Raw genomic sequence first — 17,078 nt, 5'->3', positions numbered from 1 at the left:
GGTACGGGTTCGAGTCCCGTCTCTGCGGTAGCTTTTTCGCGGTTTTTATTTCATAGTTGTATTCGCACGTCATTTTTTCAATCTGTTTTCTTCGTTAGATACTGAGCAAATTTAAATCTAAGTCAAGGCGAGTCTTTACAAGACTAACACAAATCAGAGTTTTAAAATCGGCTCAACCATCTCTGAGTAAAATTGAGCGCTAAAAAAACAACTCTTTTTTTGTCGGTTACGTCACTTATACCATTATATCTCCAGAACCAGAAGTGACAGCCGCTTTATCTTCGAACTTGATCAATGGTTTAATAGTAGCTTTGAAACGAGCATAAAATTGTTAAAATCGTTTCAGTCATCTCCGAGAATATTGAACGGTAAAAATATTTTTGAAAAGTACACACACATATAGATACACATACATACACACACAGACAATCGCGATCTCGTTAAGCTGAGTCGAATGGTATATAACAGTATGGGTCTCCGGTTCTATTGGAGTTCTATTACCTTTCCATATAGAAAGGCGAAACGATGTATCCAACACTCACAAAATTAGCACACTTCTTGTTGCAAATAATAATTCAAACACTTTCTCACAGCAGACAATATCTTTATTCAGTCAGCTCAAGCTGGAATGGTTTCTATTAGTATAAGGTTATGATGAAGTATGATAGCAACTTACAATTTAGTGTTCTTCCAAATTTTAAATCAATGTCGGAAATTTCAATTCATGGAACGTTTGAAGCGAATAATTACAACTGCTATTAGTTTAATTCGTGGTCTTTGCACACGCATAGATGCAGCGATAGTATCGCTTAGAAACTGCAACAGTATAGCGTTGAAACAACAAATTGTACTTCTTAAAACTACTAATTGTAGATAGTATTCAAGTAATATGAGAAAAATTATTAATTTAGCATCACCTTTCTGGCTTGAATAACTGCTTCTTCCTCAGGTGGTGTTACTGGTTCTTTTTATTATCATCCGCCATTCTCCCTAGCTGACAGCGGCTAACGTCGTCGCCTATACGATCATTAGTAAAGGGCCAATGCGCTGGCGGTTCATCCGTGCTAACATCCCCGCGCCCGTAACACTGCGTATCAGACACAGTTTTACCATTTTGCAGAACGTCTAGAATCGCCAGCTTGCAAGCCGGTCGTATCAGTATTCCACTGGAGGTTTGAACGAGTGCCTTTCGAACTATTCCATCCTTGCCTCGCCTTGTTTCAATAACTCTGCCGCGGATCCAACAGTTTCGTTTTGCTCCGTCCACAATATAAACTAATTCTCCGACTTCGATCGGTCGTGTCTCTTCAAACCATTTAGTTCGCCTACATATAGTTGGAAGGTATTCGCGAAGCCATCGATTCCAGAACAAATCAGCTTGATGACGGATCTGGTTCCAGCTAGATCGTAGTGCATTTCTCGAGTCGGTTGGTTGTGCAACGGGCTGTTTTATTCCACTAGAACTTCCCAGTAAAAAATGGTTGGGAGTTAAGGCCTCCTGCTCTGGTGTTTCCAAAGGAATGTAAGTTAGCGGTCGACAATTAACAATTCCCTCAGCTTCCGCTAATAATGTTAGAAAGGCTTCGTCGTTAAGCCTTCTTGAACTCTCTATACCAATCATTGCTGATTTGATGGAACGAACCATTCGTTCCCATACTCCACCCATGTGGGGAGCTGCAGGGGGGTTGAAAATCCATTTAGTATTCCCATTGGTAAATGTCTCCGCTAATCCACTATTGATTTGCTTCTGTAGTATTCTCTCAGCGCCGATGAAATTAGTTCCATTGTCGGAGTATACCTCAAGAGGTGCTCCACGTCGCGCAACGAATCTTCGAAAACAAGATATACAACTCTCTGTACTTAAGGTGTGAGCAACTTCTAGATGGACTGCCCTAATAGTAAGGCACGTGAATAGTGCAACCCACCTCTTTACATTGCTACGCCCTATTTTTACAAGCATTGGCCCGAAGAAATCCAAACCAATATAAGAAAATGGTCTAATAAATGCAGTTAATCGCGCTGCGGGTAACGGTGCCATTATTGGGTTTAATGGTTGGCATTTTCTTATTTTGCACATTTGGCATTCTCTGGCAATTTTCCTAACCATTGTTCGAAGGTGAGGTATATAAAATTTTTGTCTTATCTCATTCACCACGGTTTCATTATTAGCATGGTGATATTTCCGGTGATAATCATTTAGCAGCAACTGTGTAACAGTGTGATATTTAGGAAGAAGTATGGGAAATTTCAAATCCATATCAATTTTCATGTCATTTGGGATTCGTCCATATCGTCTTAGAACTCCATTTTTATCTAAGAAAGGACATTGACCATACAGTCTGCTGGTTTTGTTTAGGGTAGTCTTTCCATTACTCGCTGTTAACATGGCATACTCGACTGGATAGCTTTGCCGTTGGCAAATTCGCCAGATGATATTTTCAGCTGATATTATTTCATCATGCGTGAGACATCCAGTAAGACGCGAGTTTCTGGTTGTTCTTGTGTTAAGGACAAAACGGTTCATATAAGCTACAGTCCTCAGCAAACGCTTCCATTGAGAAAAATGGTTAAGTTGTATAACAGGCTCAGTGTGCTCAATCAAGTGTACATGGCACGATTTATGTTCCTCTTCTGTATGAAAACCTCTTACATTTGGCTGTTCTGGTCATTGATGTTCTGGCAAATACAGAAACTCGGGCCCTGCGAACCATTGTCTCGAACAGTGATCGGGACCTTTGCCCCATTTCGTGGCTCTATCTGCGATGTTCAATTTGGTGGGCACCCACCTCCATTCATCTATCTCGGTGATAGTAAGAATCTCTCCTATTCGACATGACACGAACTGAGTGTATCGCCTGCTATCGGATCTAATCCACGCTAAAACGGTACTAGAGTCTGACCAAAATACTTTTTTATCGATGCTTATCGAGTGGTTCTCCTCAATAAATTGAGATAATCGGGATCCTAGGACAGCTGCCTGAAGTTCCAAGCGAGGAATCGACAAAGGTTTGAGCGGAGCCACTTTCGTTTTGGCTGCAACAATGGCGCATGAGTTGACGTCTTCTGATAAAACAAATCGCAGGTAAGCCACACAGCTGCTGGCTTCTTCGCTGGCGTCTACAAATATGTGGAGTTGTGTAGATAATGCACTCGCTGTTACGTCATTGTGCATATACCATCGAGGTATTCGGATGTCAGCTAATATTGGAAGAAGAGAGGTCCATTTTTGCCAGAGCTCGTATTGTTCGTCTTCGATTTTATCATCCCAATCTATCCCGGAGCGCCATATCTGTTGTATCAAAATTTTGCCATGAACGGAAAATAGCGCCAGAAGCCCTAGCGGGTCAAACAGACTCATAGTGTATCTCAACACTTGACGTTTCGTTGGTCTAACATTCTCTTGAATGATTAGTGATATATCCTCTCGCATTTGTGTGGAAAATCCAAGAACGTCTTCCCCAGTCATCCACAGCATACCTAACACCCGTTCCTTGATATCACTTTTGTCAATATCTAGGCCTTTTACGACTGCTATAGGCGATTCACCGAGGGAGCGAACTAAGTCGGGTACATTGCTCAACCAATTGCGAATTTCGAACCCACCTTTCTGATGTATCGACGTAACTTCCATAGTAACGCGTTTGGCCTCCTCAATAGAGTTGAAACTGTCCAAGTAGTCATCTACATAATGACCCTTGATGATCGCTTCTGCAGCTCTCGGCCATCGGTGAGCGAAATCCGTAGCATTCTTGTTTTTTATATAATGCGCGGAACACGGTGAGCATGTCGACCCGAAAGTTGCGACGTCCATGATGTACACCTCTGGATCACATTTTGGATTATGACGCCATAAGAATCGTTGAGCATTACGATCTTCAGCGCGAATACGAATCTGGTGAAACATCTCGCGGATGTCTCCGCTAATGGCGACTGGGCGTTGTCGAAAACGGAACAGGGCACCAGGCAGAGAGCAAAGCTGATCTGGACCTTTTAAAAGCATTGAATTTAATGATATGCCATCTACGCTCGCTGCAGCGTCCCATATCAATCGAACCTTTCCGGGTTTCCGTATATTTGTGACCGTTCCTAGAGGAAGGTACCATACCCTCCGCGGATCGGCATCGGCAATTTCGTCCTGATTGGCCCGATGAGCATAACCTTTGGTCTGATACTCACTTATCTGCCTGTGAATGTTTTCTTTCAAGTGTGGATTTTTTTCCATTCTCCTCTCCAGACATTCTAGTCGATGTAATGCCATATGGTAGCTTTCTGGAAGCTCAAAATAGTCGAATCGCCATAGAAGACCAGTTTCGTATTGTCCTTGAATACGTTTTGTGGAACTCTCCAAAATTTGCCGCGCTCTCTTTTCCTCGTTAGATTCAAGTGCCATTAACGATTTGATTCCTGCGTCCTCTTGTCCAAAGTACATTTTCACCATATCGTGTAGAGATTTTTCAGCCACTTCCAATATGTGGCAAGATACTCCGGTTAACACCTTTTCTCCCTTTCCACCGAACACGCACCAGCCTAAACGAGTTTTGGCAGCCACTGGGTCTCCTTCTCGTCCTTCTCTATGTTTCAATGGCAAGGATAACTTTAACTGATCCAGGCCTAAAAGAATGCGAGGCTGTGCATTTTCGTAGTTTTGGATCGGAAGTCCCCTTAAATGTGGGTACGCTTTTGACAACTCATGTATGTCAAGTGATTGTATGGGGAGGTTCAATTCGGTCACCGTTCTAGCTCGATTCACTTGATATTGTTCTTTAGCTTGACCCGAAATAACGAATCCGATTTCATGCGATGCTGGCTCGCGCCGCGTTACGTTGCCAGTCCATTTCAAAACAAGTTCACCTTTAGGTCCGCTTTCTCCTAGTTGTTCCGCTAGCGACTGCTCAACAAGTGTTAAAGATGAGCCATCGTCCAAAAAGGCAAATGTATCGATAGATCCTTTTTTACCACATACTGTTACTGGCATGATTCGAAAGAAAGCTTTCGGTGTCTGATCTCGGTGATTGAGACTATCTGAGGCTACCGTATCTTCGACTTTGTTGTGTAGCAGTCGATTATGTTTGTATTGGCATCCGTCAATGCCACACTGAATCGTGATTCTACAACGCCGTCTTCCATGTTGATTAAGGCATGTACGGCATATCTTGAGACTACCAACTTTGCGCCACCTCTCATCAACAGTCATCCTTGCGAAATGTTCACAGTCTTTTACGCGGTGATTGACTTCGCCACATATCAGGCATTTGCGGTCAAAAGTTTCATGTTGAGTATTCTCTGGTATCTGATCTTCGACCTCGGAGTGGGTATTAAGAAAGTTACTGTTTTGTTGCTTCGTTTTGTGATCTCTTTCTACCCGATTGCGTTCGACCTTGCGATCAGATAGTGATGTTATTTGACTCGCTGCCAGAACAAGGTGTGACATAAAATCGGTAAAGCTTTTCAGGGTGACTGTTTCCAACGATTGCTTATGAACGGCCCACTGGAGTTTCAAGTGCGTGGGAAGTTTATCCTCCAGTTCCTGAAGGAGAGACGGGTTCGTTAGTTGCGCTTCTTGTTCCGCTGCGATAATGTGATCACATAGACTTTGCAGTTCCATACCGAATTCTATGATCGTTTGTAATTTCTCCATCTTTGGAGCAGGTGCATTGCGCACTCGCTGTATAATAGAATTGATTAATAACGCAGGACGGCCATAGAGCATTTTCAGTGTTTCTATTACTTGTGGTACTGAGCTTGGCAGAAGTAATCGACTGCGCACGGAGTCACGAGCCATTCCTTTTAAGCATTGCTGCAATCGGATGAGATTTTCTGCATTAGTGAACCCACAACATTCAGTCGTTATATTGAATTGGCTGATAAATACAGGCCAGTCTTCTGGATTCCCACTGAACTCAGGGAGCCCGTTCGTCATAACACGGCGAGCTGCAATCTGCGCCGGCGATAGACCAGTATGTGTCACATCTTTAAAACCTGACAAATTTGATACATTATTTCTGCGGCTAGATTTTTGTAACACTGGTGGCGACACGTTTTTACTCCTAGCGTCACGGTAACGAGATTCGTATTGTTTGCTGGCTTCCGATGGATCGTACTCAAGCGGTAATGGTGGTAACACGTTTTTAATCCTAGCGCCACGACGATGAGATTTGTATTGTACGCTGGCTTTAGATGGATCGTATTCAAACGGTGATGGTGGCCGGGGAAGTGAACTACTATAGGTTGGTTCAGATTGTTGATACACAGATGCGGGGTTATCATTTTGAGAGCTGGCTGTCGTGTTGTTTGGCGATTCAGTTTCATTGGATGCATTCGGTTTCGAAACCTCCTTATTTTCAGCTTCAGCTGTACTATTGAGAGCAGCTTCTCCACCGGTTTTCAACCATCGATTCACCTTTTCAACGCTTTTTCGACCGCTACTCTTGCGGCTGACTACGCTTCCGCTAGCACTTTTTGCATCGAACAGAGACTTCCTAAGTTCATATCTCTCTTTCAAGAAAGTTCTCTCCATAATTTCCTCTTCCTCGAGTTTTTTCCTATCTGCTGCCTCTTCTTCAGCGATTCGCTTTTTCTCCAAAGCCTTTTCTTGCAGAAATCGTTTCCTAGTAATCTCATGCTCTTCCTTCAATTTTTGTAGTTCAAACGCAGCATTTGAGGAACGTCTTGAGTATGCGCTTTCTGGTCCATTGCTCACGTCAAGCGGTAGACATGCTGTACAAGTCCAATCGCGATTTTCGATCGAATCGGTGACACCCGCGCAGGTGAAATGGTACCAACAATCGCATCTATCACATTGTACCATTTTTTCTGCCCAGTCAGGACGTCCACAAACGGCACAGCTGCTGTCTGCATTTTCCATCTCATTTATCATCGAAGTAGCCATAAATTCTTGAGTTTGTTGGAAATAATAATTCAAACACTTTCTCACAGCAGACAATATCTTTATTCAGTCAGCTCAAGCTGGAATGGTTTCTATTAGTATAAGGTTATGATGAAGTATGATAGCAACTTACAATTTAGTGTTCTTCCAAATTTTAAATCAATGTCGGAAATTTCAATTCATGGAACGTTTGAAGCGAATAATTACAACTGCTATTAGTTTAATTCGTGGTCTTTGCACACGCATAGATGCAGCGATAGTATCGCTTAGAAACTGCAACAGTATAGCGTTGAAACAACAAATTGTACTTCTTAAAACTACTAATTGTAGATAGTATTCAAGTAATATGAGAAAAATTATTAATTTAGCATCACCTTTCTGGCTTGAATAACTGCTTCTTCCTCAGGTGGTGTTACTGGTTCTTTTTATTATCATCCGCCATTCTCCCTAGCTGACAGCGGCTAACGTCGTCGCCTATACGATCATTAGTAAAGGGCCAATGCGCTGGCGGTTCATCCGTGCTAACACTTCTTGTTTTCAAACAATGAAAAACAGAATGGTAACCAGTCCCGAGTCAAATAAAGAAAAATCAACGAACCATTCTATAATCACGTTGAATGTTGTATTTTGTTTTTACACGCTTCCTTTGCCCTAAATTGACTGTTAAAGTATTTGACATGGGTATGTAACACAGGATAAGTACAGAGTATTCGTATAGGACACTCCAATACCAGTCCTATACCATACTTTCACTTCTTGGCTTGAACTTGACCCATACTCCTTTTTCCGGTTTGAGTCTAGTTGGAGACTTCTCGAACTTGAGCGGTATCTGTGTCTTCTCGTGCACCTCAAAGCTAAAGTTCAACAGCAGATAATATACGATAAACTTCATTTCCATAAGAGCAAAGCGAGAACCTGCAGAGAGAAGAAATTCAATATTCGTATAATAACTTACTTATCAACAAAAACAACCAATGCAATTCCTTGGGCCAATTCCAAACGGTAGATACGTATTAGGTATAATTGTATCACTGTTCTTCTCGCTAAAACGCTCCGGATTGAACCGCTCTGGTTCTGGAAAATACTTTGGATCATGGTGAAGGCCAATTACACTAACCATTACAGTTCTTCCTCTCTCGATGGTAATTCTATTACCCTGGCCGTCATCAAGCACATAATCCTTCAAGCACATTCGTTCAATCAATGTTCCTATTGGCCACATGCGGAGCGTTTCCGATATTACCATATCAAGGTATTTCATTCCTTGCAGCACTTCATAAGTTAAGGGTTTCCCATCGAGTTCGCGTTGTATCCTAAGTATCTCTTCATGTAGCTTGGCCTGTACATCAACGTTTCTCGTTAGTTCGTACGCCAATAAAGAAAGGGTCAATGATACCGTCTCAAATCCAGCGATAAAGAATATAAAAGCTTGAGCTATCAATTCGTTATCGGTCCAGACACGATTGTGATTTCTTTTACCCACTTGAGACTCTTCCACCATAGCAAAGCCCTCAAGCTGTTCTTCTCTCTGCTCATCAGGCTGATGTTTCAAGTTACCCTTTTTTGCCTGCATCAACAACTCAATCATGTCAGGTCGAAAAATATTTTGCATCTCTCGTGTTTTCATGGTATTGGATATCATACCACGAAAAAATTTGTCATGCTCAGAGCTTAAAAAGTCAATATTCAACTTCAGCATCAACTTAGGAAACAAAGTATATCCAATGAGTTTCAATGATTGCGAAATTCCCGTCGGATTGCTGATAGATTGCCCGAACGTGTAGAAAACGTTGTCCTTCTCATTGAACGAATCCACCTTAATTCCGAAAGCAGTCGTCGCAATCACATCGTTTGCAAAACGGGAAAACAACTCCTTCATCTCTAACACTTGAGGTCCATCCAATCGGCTCCGTTCCTGGTAATAGTGCACTATACTCTGCCCGCACTCGACAATAAGTGCAAACATCTGTCGCATTTTGCTTCCGGTAAAAGCCGGACTGAGTGTCGCTCGCATATCGCGCCACTTGTTTCCGCGCAGTGCAACCAACGTGTTCGTGGCCAGCATATGTGGATTGTCCAGCTCCTGATCAACAGAAAGGGTGGTGTGATCGACAAAATGGTCGAAATCCTTAACAGTAATCCGTTTAATCAGTTCTGGATCGCGAATCATGTAGAACGGATCCGACATACTGAAGAAACCGAAAACTCTAGAATAAGAAAACGTTTATTAGTGTTAGAGAAAATAATGTTTTATCTTGAGCAATATGGTACTATCAAATTCACAAAGTGAATTGGACTATTATTTTACAACAAAGCATCATCTAAGCATTCAAACTGTGTAAGTCATACGGTCGTGAATTTCTCGTGTTGTATTGAAGGAAACAACATAATTCTTTCTCCACGTGCTCAGCAGTACTGAGAGTGATTTATGAATAAATTTTGAATAGCATGAGATGTTCGCCTTTCTTGAACTCGGCATACAATCCACAACATGTCGCTATTCAACTGGATGTTCTCACAATCTGTATATCAACACTTTTAGTCTATACAAAATGCCTGTTGCAGACACCGTAGTCGGCTTTGACAAAATGCATTCCATATTTTTTATCACCGAAGGAATTTAAATAATGAGTCTTTTTTAGAACCAATAAATTTTTCCTAAGGTATGTTCCTTACAGTGTTGGTGATTGCCAAAAAATTGACAGAAGCTGCTCGATATTTATCTGTATTGTATACAACATTTTCAATCCGGTAGAATATGCTACAAGAACTCAAGTCTCTCAATGCATGAACCGCGAGAGAATTTTTCTACATTTTTTCGCTCCACTTCATACTCTGAGTTTTTTACGGCCTTTAAAAAAATCACAGTCTGATAATGATTAGTGCTGTGTGGAATTTACCAAGAGAGAATCGCAAGTTGACAATTATCGCAGAAAATCGAATCGATGATTAGACTTGAAGATTCTCATACTAGGTTGCAATATTTCAAAACCCTTGTGTGGAGCATTCACATAGTTTTTTAAAGACACAACTTATACAAAGGTTATATGCACATAGTTAGAATAAGCGGCAATAGTAAAGTGATTCTATCGCATTTATCCACTGCCCATACAGAATCGGATCGCGAAACGAAAATAAGCGACCGTTTGTTGCTTCAGAGAGAACCTAACGAGCGAGCTAACCTTTGATTCTCAGACAGGTCATCGAGAGAAATTCGCTCTCGCACTGGTGTCTATTCTATGTTAAATGAACCATGCCGGTTTTTGTTGCTGCGATGATATCCGTCTCTCTTTGATGGCACTGATTCAATCGTGTGAAGAGTTGCTATTGAACGTTTTTTGATACGATAAAAGCCATCCTTGGTTCCTTATATATTCTTTTATTATACTTAACAAATCTACAGCTCCCTTCCGCGCAACCAGGAACCGTTTTGAATTAACATGTACTGCGTGCAACTAACTAGAACGGCAGTTTTGTTACTGACTCACAGTTGCAAGGTGTGCTTGCGTTTATAAGAAATCAGCAAAAACTCTACTTTACCGACCAGCGTTGCTGTTAGAACCAAACGAGTGGAACGAGTTCATCTGTCTGTTTTATGTTAAACAACCGTTTGCGTAAATCACACGGGTACGGTTCTCCTCAGAACCACTATCATAAAAGAACATTTCTATTATTCCCAATTAATTTGTTACGTTTTAGGATATCTTTGATGCGATGAAGTACATGAAAAAGTCGTACTCTAGAATAGCATAGATTTTTCGGGGGACGGGTGTTGCGTGACGGGTTAGACGATGCCTTTCATTCCCAACCCCCCGCAGGTTCAAACCTCTATAATCGAAACAAAAAAAGCATATAATTTATTGTTTTATACTATGAAATCGATTGTTAACATATTGATGAGTACATTACACCACCAACTGAAGGCTTAGATACCCCAGATATGCGGTGATCAGCATACAACAATTTTATAATTCAAGATATTATATTAGTCTTAAGTACTGGTAAAAAATTCCCTCAGTATCTTTAGAGCTAAAGCAGAGTGTGCCTCTTATTACATATATTGTAGAAATTAAAAAAAACTGTTTATAAGGGTGCCTATATTTTGGAGTCATCTCTACTTTCGTAAAGTGACTGTTCATAACCACGTAGACCAATAAGCATCATTTCAACCAAATATTTTCTAATGAACATAATTTTTTATTTAAAAGATATTTTTATTCAGGCCTATTTACGCACAAGCTTTACGTGGCCGATTTAGCCGATTTTTTAAATAATTGTTTTTGTATTGGATCTCGTTGTCACCCTTTTTCTAGGGTGCTTCCGTTTCCCTCCTGCGAGGATTGAGGGGCACTTTGCTTGTGGCTCGTCTTGTCATCCATTGCCGCATCGGTGGTATTGTTGTTGATTTCCGTCTTGAGTTCGTTGCTAGTTGCTGTAGATGCACCTTGTTGTACATTAGTTGCAGTTGCTGGTTGGTTGGAGGGTAAGTTGTTAACTGCAGCTGGTGTACTTTGTTCTATAGGGGATACTGATGGTTTCGTTGAAGGGGATGCTTCATTGTTGTTGATGGCTGTCACAGGTGTACTGGGGTTGCTTGGGATTGATGTGAAGGAAGCACCGTTATCCATTGGTGTAGTTGTCTCCTTGTCCCGTTTATCACATGGCTTACCGTAGTGAACAGCTTTTTGACAATATTCACATGTGGCCATCTGATTGTCATAGGTAACAAGTGATTTGCACGGGATTCTTGTATCCTGATCGAAAGTCACATAAGAAGGTATAGGCCTCTTCAAGCGCATGCGTAACAAACGTATGCCATTTAGAATACCCGGAAAAAAGTTCTTCCACTTTTCTTTTTCGATAGAGTGAATCTCTCCGTATTGGGACATAGTTTTGCGAATATAAGGATCGATGACGCTTGAGGGAAGATCATGCACACGCACTTCTATAGCACTATCTTCCATATATACTGGAATGTTGTACTTAATGGTTTCGTGCTACACATAGTGCACATTGTTATTGTCTTTTGCGAATTGAATTGCATCCAACTCTATAAAACTGGATGTAAACTACATTATTTGTTTTATTGCAGTGAAGTAAATGCACACGTTCAATGTCAAGATGCATTTGCTCTTTAAGCAAACCTTCAAGTTCTCGTATCGAAGGTCGAATTTTGCACTGCCTGAAGTCAACAATAATTGTATTCTTTTGTACCGGTAGCTTTTGTTCGTTTGGTTCACTCATTTCGAGATCGTTCTATTGTTCACTACACAATACTGTACTTGGTTTCTTCCGTCCCGAACGTAAGCGGTCTTGTTTTATCGACTGACTTCAATGAGATGTGAAAGCGAACTGTGTATAAACATAATTAGTCAGTTATATTAACGATATTCACGTAAAAAATATCGTGACATTACTGAGCCCAATAATGAGACAATGGCCCTTATTATCGTTCTCACTTCCACTTTCACATTAACTTCACTTACATGTCACTTCACTTGATTTTCCCTATTACCAGTATCACGCATAGTGAAGTGATCACTGTAGTGGAAAAAAACTCATTTTTTCAACGAAATGTTGGTGGCGTGATGTTCATAATGACATCAAGTTCATCCAAATATTTAATTTTGCCTTTGAAGCGACTTCCGTACTGAGGACCTAAACTCACTTCACTCGATTTTCACCGTGAAGTGATGCCGATAATAAGGGTCACAATCACTTCACTTGGTTTTCACCGTGTAGTGATACCGGTAATAAGGGCCAATAGGTTGCTTAGCCTTTTTTGAGCACTAGCCAGTAGCAGATCGAAAATAATAGCCAGTATCCTGCACACGTTATTCAAACTAGTTCATCTTACTAGTGTTACTATAAACACATAAAAAATGGTCTAGACAAATTGTGTTGTTCAAAAAGATGAGACTACATGCCATATAACAAGTGCAACAATAGACTATTTGTTTTTTCCTTAAGTAAAGCTAAGCTGATGAAAAATATTTTTGACTAAGTTGACTGAATTTCGCAGTTGAATTGTCCCAAAGCGGTAGTGCTCAAAAGTTTAAGCACATCAAAAAAGTCCCTATGCAAAATTTTAACTAAATTGGATATGGGTAAGTGGTGCCATCCGGCGGTTAAAGTTTGAAAATGTTTGAGTGGTTCGAAATCGATTTTTTTTATGCCAGATGTCGTAGAATTGCATGAAACATCGAGATCTGGTGTCATCTCGAAATTTTTTTTAAATCGACTCTGGGACGTTTTATGGAATTCTGGGACATTTGACATCAAAAAAGACGGGTGGGTAATGTCAGAGACATAACTGGATGTCGTGAATACGAAAACAACTGACATGTTCCTTAACACTTCCGATGATTTCGTTTGTAGCTTTTTCACTAATGGGCGGTCCTAACGGCTATAAAAATAGCCGCATACAGAATTTTAATGTCGATTATTTCATTTCGGATTTGCATAATTCATTGAAAGAAACTATCAAAATGCTGTAGGGATTTGCTAGACATTCAGAAGGGTCTAATTGCGTAATTCTCTACGACATTAAACTCTGGAACATTTTTCGCAAAAACAAAGATCTCGATTACTGTGAATTTCACATAGCGAAAAGTGCACAAATCTGATCAAACTGTCACTACGATATTAAGCACTGTTCGGAACATTTTTCTCGAACGATTTGTTGTACAGCAGCAGATATTTTGTTCTCTTCCTCAGAACGCGTTCTGATTGGCTGGTGTTGACATGGGTCAAATAAGACAGGTTTTTCAATAGTGTACTATTGAAATACTTCAATGATGTTGCTATACACGTTTAAGTTGAAAAAGTTCAATTCTATTGGTAGTTAGATTAAATAAATCCTTTCACAGATCACTGAGCTATGAGCTTTCAAAATACGAGAAAGGCAAACGCGCCTTATGAATTATCCTCATTGATACTCGATTATATCAAACATTTCAGAAAAGTTTAATTTTGAATTGTTTGAGATTGAATAAATCCTTTCACAGATCACACAACTGAAAATTTTATCATAAAATCGTGATCATATTTCCGATTGCATGTAGCAAAAATTATGTTGATTCGTTAGATACAACAAGAGATATTCACGATCGAAAACTTATCACTCTCTCAGAGGGTCAATTTTGGAAAGGCACCCCATAGTAAAGTAAGTGGAATTCATGACAAAATATTTTTGAGATGACACTAGATCTCGACGTTTTAGACAATTCTAAGGCATTTAGCATTACAATTAGAGATGACCCGAAGTATTGACATTCTACTATACATGGAACTACAATATGGTTAAAAATATCTATGTTTTGCATGGTAAACTTAATGCCCGTTTTTGTTTTTAGCCCTGCACTGGTGTAGTGTAGCACCGACTATACTCGCTCCAATATGGGTGTAATCATGTCAAAACACGCGTTTTTTTATTTGTGCTTCAGGGGTTGATTTTGGAGCTTTCATGTCTTCAGAAGAATTTCTGTTTGAAATAGCCCGCTTCTTTTAATACAATCAAAGTTTTCATTAATCCACCTACAAGTGAGTTGAAAAAATAGAGCATTTATGTCTTTAGAAAAATTGTAGATCATGTTCAAAAATAAAAAACATGCCGAAGACATAAACACTTTAAAATGCATTGGTGTCGAGATATGATGCATTTTTTTATTGGAGGCCTCCAAAATCAAGTTTTTCTATCATAACTTTTTTCAATGAATTTTTAGAATTTTCGGATGTTCTACAATAATATTTTAAATATCAAAATACATATTTTTGTCAAAGACTGAATATTTTTATGTTCACAAACTAAAAAGTTTTTGAGCAATTTAATTACAAAATATTGCATGATCGTCAAATGGTGAGATAATTAAGTCCTCACAAGTTCCTATCTCATTCCTCCCCGAGCGTCTATGATGACATTTGGTCAATAGAACGGCGTCGACTGGGTGCTATCGCCTTCTGCGTTAGTAGCAGAATGAGAGGATGCGAAATGGCTTGTAGTTTGAAGCCCATCCTAAAGTGCAATATTTATCATAGTATATTGCAACATGTGGTTCTGTTGTTTGTTGCATTCTTTGTTAAATATTGAATTGGAATATATTACGTTGTATTATATATTGTTATTATTATTATTATTATTATTATTATTATTATTATTATTATTATTATTATTATTATTATTATTATTATTATTATTATTATTATTATTATTATTATTATTATTATTATTATTATTAAAAAAATACATTTCCTGCGGTACTGCGACATCAACTGTTATATATTGTATCATAGCATATTATTTTGTATATTATCTACTTATGTTATATTATGTTTTATGGTATTATACTGCATTGCAATAAATCATATTATATTGTATTATATTATATTATATCATGCTATATTATAAGTATATGTATTGTGTTATATTGTATGTTATAGTATATTGTGCTATATTATATTATATCATGTTATATTTAATTATATTATATTATAGTATGTTATATTGTGTTGTATTATATTATATTATATTATATTATATCGTATTATGCTCAAGTATATCGACAACGGTGAGGGGCAGGGATTGCATCAGGGTATCTTACAAGTGAATGACTGGATGATGGAGTGGATTACCAACCTGAGGCACGCGGGGGAAGCTTTGTGTTTCTCCCTGAAGGTATGAAATGACTAAGACTCACCCTTCTAACAAACAAACCATCAGACGGGTTTAAGCTGGTACAACGAAATTCTCTATTATATGGCCGGATGTTCTTGCTGGAAGGCGCCGGGTCCTCAAAACCCATTTTGGCCTTCTTAACAGCAATTATATGAAAGTTATCTGAAAATCAAATTCGGATCTACTGTAAGTCTACCCGCATACACTGGTAATGTCTTGAACTGATGGTGGCTTCACACATACATACATACAATTTAATTACAAAATACTACATATCCAAGTATCAATAACTCGAAAATGTGGAAATATGTGGAACTAATTTCAACAAAGTTTGAAAGTATGATCAGAACACTATCAGAACAATTAGTAGTCACAATTTAAATTCTCTTATATTTATATAAAAACACACTTTCAAAAAAGCTATTCCCCAATATATATTTAGCACCCACGCAGTATTTATTAACCCTGCACCTTAAATTCAATATTTATCAAAGTAAGCGAGAAAATAGGAGCAGTTGAAAACTTCAGACAAAAGTTAAAAGAATTTCCTAAAGTAGACGAAGTTTTCAATGTATTCTTCAATTAAATGTTGCTAATCTGTTTAGTGTAGTGTAACCGTTGAAAACGAAAACGACATGAAAAATCATATTTCTTTTTCATACACACTATTAAGATACACAATTACAGAAGAAATTATTTGTGTTCAAATAAATACTATGCCGAATTTCAATTCAACTTATCGCATTTTTTTTTGTTTCTAGAGAATCGTATGTGAATCATCCAATGCATTTAACATGGATAGCAAATCTCACTCTCACTAGTAGATGAAATGATAGGATCATTTTTTTCTATATTTGAGTTCTTTGTGGATAATTGAACCAACACGTTCTCATACAAAGAAACTGTAAGAAAATAGAATTTGTTATAAACAATAATAATGATTATGTCTAAATATTTCCAATAGTGATGATGTCTAAATATTTCCAGCTATTTCATCATTTAATCAATGCACACAGTTTTTATGTGACCAGTTTCCCACTCCTCCCAGATCTAACCATAGCACCGCAATACTCACTTAGCATCGGGAAAGCTCTCATAGAGCAACTTGAAGTGTTCGAAAATATTTCTTTTTTTAAACACCAACGGTCCGGCACTTCCGAGTCCAAACACCGGTCTCAAAAATGGAATCGGTTTATCCGCGAAGTAGTAGTAGTTCCTGGTAACATAGCGATGGATCAAAATGGCTAAAGTGACGCACACCGTCACCGTTAGTACGCTAAGTTCCAACATCTCAATCAACTTCGTTTTTTTATTTGTTCAATTATTTCGTGCTGTTCACCACAAGTTCCAGGTGTGCGTTTTCACTGCTGGCCTTCCAAAGAAATACTGTTTTCACAGAACTGAATCATCGCCTCACTATAACTGATACCGGCTTTTGAAGTGCGAGCTTTTATATTCGGAGGGTGGTCCGCTATCTGGTACTTGTTTTGGACGTAGAGGCATATTTGGGCCAACCTG

The 17,078-nt window shown here is 39.0% G+C and overlaps 3 protein-coding genes across 6 annotated transcripts in view; 1 reads left to right on the top strand and 2 right to left on the bottom strand.

Moving 5' to 3' along the window:
• LOC131437314 (sodium-dependent transporter bedraggled) overlaps nt 1-17,078 on the top strand; it is a 279,011-nt gene that overhangs the window by 236,699 nt on the left and 25,234 nt on the right. The window lies entirely within an intron of this gene.
• LOC131437315 (uncharacterized) lies at nt 584-7,388 on the bottom strand. Of its 3 annotated transcripts, none has more exons than XR_009230748.1 (2): nt 918-7,340; nt 584-816 (listed from the first exon to the last, which is right to left on the bottom strand). XR_009230748.1 is itself a non-coding variant. In XM_058606584.1 (2 exons), the coding sequence occupies exon 2, from the start codon at nt 6,887-6,889 to the stop codon at nt 2,666-2,668; it is 4,224 nt and encodes a 1,407-aa protein (XP_058462567.1). In that variant the 5' UTR covers nt 6,890-7,159; nt 7,261-7,388; the 3' UTR covers nt 584-2,665. The 3 variants fall into 3 exon arrangements, 2 of the variants coding, with proteins under 2 accessions (XP_058462567.1, XP_058462568.1); XM_058606584.1 differs by having other exon boundaries at nt 584-7,159; nt 7,261-7,388; XM_058606585.1 differs by having other exon boundaries at nt 584-6,966; nt 7,020-7,340.
• LOC131437318 (probable cytochrome P450 9f2) lies at nt 7,487-17,069 on the bottom strand. The gene is made up of 3 exons (XM_058606591.1): nt 16,636-17,069; nt 7,859-9,093; nt 7,487-7,801 (listed from the first exon to the last, which is right to left on the bottom strand). Exons 1-3 carry the CDS (start codon nt 16,848-16,850, stop codon nt 7,623-7,625), a joined length of 1,629 nt encoding a protein of 542 aa, XP_058462574.1. The 5' UTR covers nt 16,851-17,069; the 3' UTR covers nt 7,487-7,622.

This window comes from Malaya genurostris, chromosome 3 (genome assembly GCF_030247185.1).
Source record: "Malaya genurostris strain Urasoe2022 chromosome 3, Malgen_1.1, whole genome shotgun sequence".
In the NCBI taxonomy this organism is placed as follows: domain Eukaryota; kingdom Metazoa; phylum Arthropoda; class Insecta; order Diptera; family Culicidae; genus Malaya; species Malaya genurostris.
Note: the sequence above shows the minus strand (reverse complement) of the source record. Positions and strands in the feature narration are given on the sequence as shown.